At 34.7% G+C, this 10,055-nt stretch overlaps 2 protein-coding genes across 2 annotated transcripts; one reads left to right on the top strand and one right to left on the bottom strand.

The window, feature by feature from the left end:
• The first annotated feature begins 1,040 nt into the window (after positions 1 to 1,040).
• On the top strand, positions 1,041 to 2,633 carry LOC132545565 (baculoviral IAP repeat-containing protein 7-like). The gene is made up of 2 exons (XM_060209255.1): positions 1,041 to 1,683; positions 1,878 to 2,633. Exons 1-2 carry the CDS (start codon positions 1,110 to 1,112, stop codon positions 2,003 to 2,005), a joined length of 702 nt encoding a protein of 233 aa, XP_060065238.1. The 5' UTR covers positions 1,041 to 1,109; the 3' UTR covers positions 2,006 to 2,633.
• Positions 2,634 to 5,341: 2,708 nt separating this feature from the next.
• On the bottom strand, positions 5,342 to 9,371 carry LOC132545563 (baculoviral IAP repeat-containing protein 2-like). Its single transcript, XM_060209252.1, has 5 exons — positions 8,500 to 9,371; positions 7,654 to 7,856; positions 7,270 to 7,399; positions 6,973 to 7,140; positions 5,342 to 6,634 (listed from the first exon to the last, which is right to left on the bottom strand). Exons 1-5 carry the CDS (start codon positions 9,332 to 9,334, stop codon positions 6,438 to 6,440), a joined length of 1,533 nt encoding a protein of 510 aa, XP_060065235.1. The 5' UTR covers positions 9,335 to 9,371; the 3' UTR covers positions 5,342 to 6,437.
• Positions 9,372 to 10,055: the final 684 nt, after the last annotated feature.

Genomic DNA, 10,055 nt, shown 5'->3' with positions numbered 1-10,055 from the left:
TTCAAAATACTCTAAAATGCTCACTATCATCTAAATCACTGAAATCTTAATCATATTCAGCTTCTGATTCAGGATCAGGTTCACATGGAATAGTATAATCAGTTTCGGAATGTGTGATAGGGGACAACCTTTCAATAATAGCCAGTTTCGTATCACTACTAAATCTTGCACCGCTGTTGGATGTATGCGACAAAGTGTGGGTTTATGATTTAATACTCGCAATCCAGCAGTCGGCTGTGCCCTACCAACGACAACACCAATTTGTCCACGGTCAATCACTTTTCCAATCAATCTCAACTGATAGTAATATCATTCCTTGTTATTTATTAATGATAATGGCATATGCTAATTCAATGGGGGAAACTTTGGCCATTTTGCTGATTGTGTAACAGAGTCAAAGTTAGTGAAACACATTCATTTTTGGTGCAACCAACTTATGCAGATGAAAAGAATCCCCAGTGTCTTCAGACTTCAATATGTGCAGTGTTCGTAACTGATTATATAACTGATTGTATCAACAACATATTTTTGTGTGTCTGATTTGGAGATAAGACGTTGACGTATGTTATACCATGGTTTTAATATCATGTTGACTATGGGATACTAGAACATTCTGGCAAATTAACAAAAACATCGATTATCATTTATACATGAAAATGTAATAAACAAATTGTGTTCGAGAAAATACTAGCATTGGATACCTCATGTCTTACATACGTTGTTGATATACACTGAAAAGTTCATGGCCATCGGCATTGATATTTGTATATATACACAGGAGAAACATCACACGGTTATACAGTGAACAGCGAAGACATAATCAATAGTGAGTATAGTCAGCATTAAGAGGCCTTATGTTTTATGAAATTGAATGTTGCATCTTCAAGTTTGAAAAAAATAATTCGAGCATTGATATATTAATGAGAATGTAAACACTTTCAAAATTATATATTCTGTATTTACACGTATCGGAATTCAATCATACTACTTATGGAGATGTAAGTGTAAAACGAGTGACGTCAAGCTGCCTTAATCACATTCCTGAGTGGTTGTAAACACTTTTTAATCATTATGTTGCAGATTGTTGTGATTCGAAGTTAACAAAAGTGATGGATATTGCTCCACCGCCACCAAAAGAACGATATAAGCACTTGAGGGATCCAGTGTTACGAAAAAAAAGCTTCGGAAAATGGCAGAATATTTCTGATCCTTTCCTAAAGGATCTCGTTAATGATGGTTTGTTTAGTATAGATGAGGTTAAAAGGAAAGTACAGTGCATTTACTGTGGAGGTGTCCTTTGTGGTATTGAAGAAGGACAGAACGTTCACATCACACATTACCGACATTTTCCTAAATGTGACAGGTTTAAGTTCAGAGAACCTGATTTTTTAAAGCTCTTCAATGGTTCACAGGTCATTAATGGAGAATATTGTGCAAAACATATTCTCGGAACTAATGGTTGCGCTCGAAATGCCAGACAGAAACAAGAAATTTGTGATGAAAGCTTTGTAGATGGAAGAGGATTTGACAAATATAATTCGGTGTACACCTTAGAAGACAAGAAATATCCCAAACACAGTTATTATTCTTTGTGGATAGATAGACTGAGAACATTCCGAAATTGGCCAACACATTTAAAACAGACGCCGGAAGATCTTGCCCGAGCTGGGTTCTTTTATACAGGTTTGTGTCTTATCATATTATAAAAAAAACATCGTACAATAATAGTTGCTATGCAGTATGTGTCTTCCAGACGATCATCATACCTGTTTTTATTCATATTTATATTTTCTATTAGGAAATCGTTTTATGTTAAATGTATATTAAGATACAAGTTATTTGTAATTCCTAATGTCATCTCTGTAACATCGTTTCAGGTGTTGATGATGTATGTGAGTGTTACTGCTGTGGCGGACAGTTGGACGGATGGGAAGAGGATGATCAACCCCAGAAGGAACATGATAGATGGTTTTCCGATGTGTGTCCACTATACATGGCAAGGTGAAGGAGAAATCCATTGGGTACTTAACAGCAATGGAAAGTAACTGCATGATGTCTTGCGTGATAGCTATTCAGAAGATTACAGGCAGGGTTCCATGAGGACATTACAAATCGCGACACCGTGGTTATGAAATGTGCCCTGCACTTATAATATGTGAGGCAACAATATGGTTTACTCGTGGGCTGTCCACTGACAATACGAATGGTCGACGCGAGGGAAATTCGACTGACAACAAGTAGTGTGCTTATGATATATGATGTACATACAGCACTATGTTCGGCTCGTGAACTGTCTACTGACAATACGTAGGGTTCTTATATCATGTGACGTAACAATATGGTCAGCTTGTGGCCTTTCTGAATTAATTGTTGGATATGGTGTATTTCAAGCTACGTAACGTTATAACATACGGACATGAATTATCATAATCGATTTCAGCCCGAGTTAGTTCTTTTTTAATTCTCAGACCAGCTGATGGCGACATACTCTTCATTCTTTTTGTTACTCAAGGGAATTAATGAATGAATGAATGTGAATGATTGAATGGTTTAGATTTATGTACAATTGTAAATGTTTACGAAACAACTTGTATTTTAAACAGCCAAATAAATCATAGTAATTCCGGAAGTAATTAAGTATTGCATGTCGTCAATATGTGACAAGGATCAAGTTCGGTCCATCACTATTTGGTTCCGTGTTTTTTTTATATTATCATCGTTTTTAAATGCTGAAATACATCTAACACATTTCAGTAAAATAACTACCACTATCACTGTCTTAAAAACAAACGTGTCACAGTAGTTGTAGATCATAAAAGTTTATTAACCACAAACATTTCAGACGTAAGCTTCCCTGAACCTAGTGAAGGGTGTGTTACAACAAAACCTTGAGTCTAGCCCACTTAGAAATCATACATCTACAGAACAAACTAGTATCTAATTTCATAATGAGCTATAAGTAATTTTCTTATATGAGAGCACTTCAGATTATTGAATTGATTAAGTTTGCTTTTGCAATAATCAAATACTATGAATATGATTAGAAAAGAAAAGAGTAGTGTCAATTATCCAAGTGGTTATCGAAAACTGGATGTCAACAGAGCCATCTCTCAACTTCTGAAAAATCATTATCATTATCTAAAAACAAACTTTAAAGTTTACATTACTATAACTCAATATGTTTGTGATGATTCATACAAAATTACATATTCAATTGTCAAATTAACAAGACGTGGGCCACAAAGAGTCGAACTAGGTGATAATTTGTTATTAACATTTTTTCAGTTAGTATATGGTATTTGTAATACGTCTTAAGGTCTTGGGTGGTTGAAGCATAATACGTAAACATACGAAGCTTAGAAGTACTTCACAAAAGACACAAAAACGAGCTTTATTAGATATGGATTATTTGTTGTGTATAAAACGGTATCTTACAGTTGTTTCCGACATCTGAAACTATTTATTGATGCTAAGGGCCGACAGTGTGAATCCAGAAGGGAGTTTAGTGGAATCAAACTCAGACTGATGAAAAATTAAAGGGCAATTGCATAAGCTGCATAATTGGATGATAATACTCTCTTTATATTTTTAAGTGAATCTCAAATACATGTGAATATTCAAAACAGAACTGTTCCTACTATTCACGAGAATTTAGAATATATAGCATATTAAACAACAGAAATATAGATAGGATCTCTCATATGAAATATGAGTTTCCTTAATTACCATTTGAAAGGGAAATAGATAAAAGTATCTGTTAATCAAATAACTTTAACACTTTTGCAATGTGAAAACAGTATTCTAATAAACTGACACAAAGTCTGGTCTGGCGATATCATCACTCAGTATATCTCTTTGAGGGCGTTTCCTTGCAAATGAAATGTTGTTACGTCATAATGGATATAACAAAAGCAGCTTCAACATACAATATTACAATGGATGGTAGTTATGTCATAAAAGTAGTTATGACTTCTAGATAAAAACTACAAGATACAGTAATGCCTTATAAAAACTGCATCACACAGCTCTTTTCATTATACGAGTCCATTGGAAATGCATGTTTACAAAAATAACGAAATGTGCTTAAAATTTTCTACAGCAAACACTAATTCATTTGCTTAGACAACACCTTTATAGCAGTAATTTAGAACAAATATTGAAACTGAATTTTAAAAATGGGAAATTCCACATTCTGCAATTTTTTGTATATTTTTTCACAAAATGTTGGATGGTATCATCGATTACTCATATTGTTCTTCAGAATCACTTCATCCGTTTATATCGAGATTAATCATAGATTTCTGATGTCACATTTCATAATTAACCATAAAGAAATGAAGTAAAACGTGAATAAGTTAAATTGTTTTATTCTGCTAACCACTGACTTAGTATAAAGGAATACTTGGAACAAAACTAAATATAAGCACGATTAAGAACACAGCTCAAAATTGTTTTTAAAAATCCACAAGGCGGCCTTGTTTACTAATAACACACTTCTGGTGTTGCTAATGTGCAGTCTACCGGATATATTAACTAGTCATAAACAGGTAAAGTTTTGGAGCAGTGTTGTCCAACAAGATTTTTCTGATGCCAACAGCCTCCCGGTAACCTCTGTCAAACAGGCTATCGCTCGAAACACATGCTAATTGTCTGCAAATCTTCGATTTTCTTTCCATTAAACAAATGCGCACACTTATCTACAAATTACTCGATGCCGTTTCAATGCGCGAAATCCCAGATAGAATGTTATGATTACAGATAACACTTAATTATTTGTATTGGTAAATCTAGATTACCTACTCTACAAATACAACAAAAACGATATCATGGAACAAATGAATATGAGGCTCAGTACACACTTTAATAAAAATACAATCAAGCGTTTTTAATTTAACTGAAAATGAAATTGTGATGCGTTTTGAAGTTACCAATGAACAGAATAGTGACTTGTTTATATTTTAAAAAGTTGATATCAAAATTTACTTCCCGGTTTCAAATAGTTTATGCTGTTTATGTCAGGTACATCCCTATACACATAAACAAGCACCTCAATAACAGGTTAAATTACGTCTGGTTTATCTCACCTTGACCGATTTTTCTGGGACAAGACTACATAATACACAGCATATGAATACATGTTTTGCAATCTTACCTGTGTGTATCTAAAAATAGCATCGGTAATGTCAATATAATGGGACTTGTTTACCAGAAACATGTTTACATCAAAGTATTTAAAAATATTACGTACATCAGGTCGAGCAGTATATGCAAACAAGAGTAAAGAATCCTTTTTCAGTATATCCCTAAGCAAAATATATATTAAATACAATATTAAGCCATAAGATGCAAAGAGAAAGAAAATTCAAGAGATGATACTACTGTTTTCCTAATTAAATTCAATATATGTCATTTGAGTAGATAACGTCTTCATTATGTATTAATTTCAGAGGGCTTGTAATATAGGCCAGAATCGTTTGTAAATGATGTTATGTAACAGTTAGCAACGGGTATATATCAAACGCGAAATCTGTGAATATTTATCCAGCTATATTCTGAGTGAATCACATGTATATTGCTATTAATGGTGTACCAACTTAACAGAACACATAGTCGATAAGACGTCAAAACCAATTTTTGTCAGCATTTCTCAAACCTGTATTCAGTATTTTCAACGTAGTATACTCTCTCATAATCACAAACAATGTGTCCAATGAGATTGCATCGCTCATCTGATCAGCAAATAAAGACTTTATCGAAGAATTAATTCAAACAGCCAGAGAAAATGACATGTTAATGACCTCACAGGATGATTAATCTTTCTGAGAAAAACTTGTTTTACTTATTCGATCTCTTTGATTTAGAAAGTTGGTTAAGGTCATTCGTTTTGTCTGACTTGATAACCTTTTATTCAAGTATGCTACTGACACGGTATTTTGCACTGTATTTTCAGGGTATTTAGAAGAAGTCACTTAAATGAATATACATATTTAACCTCTTTGAGTTTGAACTTACTTGATAGTAAAATAGTAAACATATTTTAATTGTAAGAATATAAGTACGCATACCAAGATTTCTTCTTGATCTGGTTGGATGAGGGATAGTCACTTGAAGGTCGCGGTATGACAAATGTTCACCATGTATCTGAATGATAGAACTGGACGTTGTGGACTTCTATTGACTTGTGGTGGTAGCTTAACTAATATAAACATATATCCTTTTCAGTCTATAACAGCTTAGCTATGATATGACAGAATGATAGTCAACTGTAAACGAAGATTAAGAATCAAAAATATGTTTTCAGTTGTTCATCTTTGAAATAGTAAACACTTTGAAAATGCTAACATTGTAAGCATTACATCGATGTTGAAATTTCGCAAACGTGCTGAGATTCAAGGCATGTAGTACAACGATGTTAGAAATTCGCAAATATGCTGAAATTACGACACAATTGCTTTGACAGTTCCTCTGATGAAGCATCTACATATTGGACACTTCCTTAATGCGGAGGCACACATCGGACAGGTGACAAGATGACCACAAGGAAGGAATACGATATTTGCTTCCTCGTCGAGACACACCTTGCATATCTTCCTCTCCCGCAATGCTTTGTTCTCCTCCTTAAGCATTTCAATATCTGTGATGAAAAACAAAAACGATAAATACCAGTTTTTGCCGTTATTTATCTTTTATCTTTAGAATGTTTCAAAAGAACTTGGGAAAAAATGACGTGTAAACAGAGCTTTAATTCAAACTAAAATTTGATGAAATTTTGGCAAGATATTAACAAAAGAAAAATTAACATGGCAACCCAAGAAAACAACAATCAAATAAGACCATGTGTCCCGGTTGGGCTAGCGTATTTTGCTTCACCGTTTTCAAACGCTAAATTTGATTATGGTGGAAAGAATGTTACCAAAACCTTTCGTAACCAACATACAAGCGTATGTAAAAGATGTACTTTTCAATACTTACCTGTTTCACAAGTCGAAATGTCCTCTCCATTTCGATGAACAGTATTGTGTAGTTCATCCGGAACTTTTACGTTCAATTTATTGTCATCTTCTTCCTCGGAGTCAATCCCATCATCCCCAACTATCTCCCAAACAATTGGCAGTAGTGCTTCTGCACTCAATGTTTTGCCTGGTGAAAAAAGTATAACAGTAATTTGTCATTGTAAAGATATGTCACCATCTACTGATTCTGAATGAGATACCTAACATGGTTATGAGACGTGACACTAGGTATGAAGTTGATAAGTGAATGTATTACCGTTTCTTGCGGTGAATAACTGGACTGCTTTAGATATGGTTTCCTTGTTGTAGCCCATTTCCATGACACTGAGAACAGCTGGATCATCAAACACGTTCTGGATATGTGTTCCCGGCTTTTCTGATCGTAACTAACAAAATTGTGAAGAAAGAAAATTCATTTTTCGTTTTTATGAAGATTAATCACTTTTTTTCATTTTCAAAGATTAAAGCAAACTCAAAATGAATTGGTTAATTGCATCAGAAAAAGAATCAAACATGACTAAGCCTGTCTTTACTATAATAGACATTCCGCTAATTAATTTTAAAGAAAAATACATCCATATGAAACAAGTAATAAAACGTTATCAAAGATATAAAATAACTTTATATTTACACATCTTACCAATGATTCAGACAATGTGGCTTCCTGATGATCAGCTTTAATAGCTCCAGATTGCACACCTATAATGAATTCGTCACCCTTTATCAGTCGCATGAAATCGCAAAATGGAAACCATCTCGCATGTTCAATAAAAGGGTCGTCTTCTGGCTCCCATTCGCGTAGGCCGCCTGCGCAGTGGAAGCATCTCACATAGTCGCTGGTACCTGTTCCAAATGATAGACGATATATTGATTGAATTATTTTGCGTAACAATTAAGCATTACAAATGAAATTATATTCTTATATCAAACTTAGACGAGATGATTTTTAAAAACATTCCGAAAGCATTATTCTTGTTCTTAAAACAATTGGAACAAATCAATAATGATTTTTTTTAAATTAAAAAAAAATGTTGGAGGAAACATCTTTCTTTCTTTTGCTTTCATCTAATCTAGATAACAATTGCATTGTTTTCTTTTTCTTTATTTAAAGCATATAAGTGAAAAGTGCCAATCAGTTACAACGACTTTTAGTGAACCATGTATCAAACTTCATCATAAAGTTTTTTTGGAAAGTTTAAGACTCATCGGTAGTGTAAATGGTGCGAAAATAGCAGAAAAGATAGTGGAGACTTTATATAATAAGGATTGGACTCCAATATTGTTTAATTGGCATGAACACTTATCTCATAACTGAATCCATTACTTTTGACAATCATGAACGCATACGCATAAATAGATTTGGTATTATCGTAACAGGAGAGAGCTTCGGTTGTGTTAAAGTTTAATTTGTATCAAAATGTGTGTCTATTGTACAATCCTTATACGATAGATAAAATTCAATGTCAGCAAAGCAATATCAGTTTACCTTCATAGAAAAGTCCAGCTTTTGCTAAAGCTTCAGGTTTTTGTCTAAGATGTGTAGACCAATTTTTATATGATGCCAAACGTACAGACAATATTGCAAATTGCGGATATCGAGGTCGGACTGCGCGAAGCGTTTGAGATGTATGAGAGTCTGTGCCTTGACGGGTTTCCGTATATATTGTAGGATCATATCCAGACCTAACAGTAGTAGGGAAATCCTCCCCGGTTCTTGTAATCTCTGGTGATTGTGAATGGTTTCCTTGCGTATATCTATCGGGTACATTTAGGCTCATTGTATCTTGTTCTGCCATGACGTTGTGATTGACCTGGCTTGCAGATAAATTACTACTAGCTGGCGATGTTACGAGATTGTTGCCGGATTCTTTCTGTGTCAGATCAGTATTTGTTTTAACTTCTGTTTCCCGGCAGGTAACAGTTTTTAGCTGTTGGCCGGAGAAGTTTTGATCTTGTTTTATTGAAACCTTAGTTTTTTCTTCCACAAGACCCAATGGCCCACCTGTTGCGCCATCCTCCGTTCCACATTCTCCTTGCTCCTGTTTATCTCCGGTACCACTCGATAAGGAAACCAGTTTTTTATCATCATTTCCGTTATCGGTTTTAAATATAAATGTGCAGTCTGGTGATATTGCTTTGTGGATAGACTTAGGATCGTCATGTTTCTGCCATCCACTGTATTTACATGTACAGCGATGACAAACAACCTCGTCTTTATTCCCGGTATAATGGAAGCCTGCCTCGGCCAAAGAAACGGTGGAAACTGGAGATGAAAACGGAAAGGAAAAGAAGGATGCAAGTCTTGATAAATAGTTATCCATGATCGTAATCTGCTTAAACTGTTTTATACACACTAAGCCACAGAATACGATTGCTATTAGTATGGTGAATCTGAAAGAAAATGAATAAAGTAATTAATTCCGGATTATTTAGCAGTTATAGTACTGATTAAAGATTAAAGAAATTATAGTCCAGATTTCCTCAGAATGATAGATCGTGAGGATATGATAAATGAGTAATGCATCACAGATGCTAATGTGATACAACACAAATCATGTATATGATTTCTGCCTCATATGTGTTGCTGTTTAAAGTGTACCCTGAGAGTAATTTTGTATTTAGATATAATGTTAAGAATGCCGTAAAAATAATAATAATGAAAACCCCGTCAAAATCCGTCGCCCCAGTGTCGAGTTATTAAAGCTCAAAGTTGTCGATTTTCACCTGTCCGCCCAGACCTAATCAGCCGAATCGTCATTTCCGCGGAATCGAGGCTCTTCTACTCGTGACGTCATAAGTTCAACAGAAATGGCAGTCAACATGACTGACAGTGACAATGACACCGCAACTGAGAGCGATTTGAGCATGAGTTTTGAGGAGTCTGATTATGGTGTGAATGATATGTCTGAAGACGGAATCCAGCCCTACCGATTTGAACTGGAATTACAAGACGATGTATCCAGTAAGGAGGAAAATGACCCTTCGAAAAGTGACGATCGCTTGGGCAACATAGATTGGCACGTACTTCACTGGGTCTCACCA

The sequence above is a fragment of the Ylistrum balloti genome, unplaced genomic scaffold, assembly GCF_031769215.1.
Source record: "Ylistrum balloti isolate Yb309-2 unplaced genomic scaffold, AGI_CSIRO_Ybal_v1 Utg369850, whole genome shotgun sequence".
NCBI classification, from domain to species: Eukaryota; Metazoa; Mollusca; class Bivalvia; order Pectinida; family Pectinidae; genus Ylistrum; species Ylistrum balloti.
Note: the sequence above shows the minus strand (reverse complement) of the source record. Positions and strands in the feature narration are given on the sequence as shown.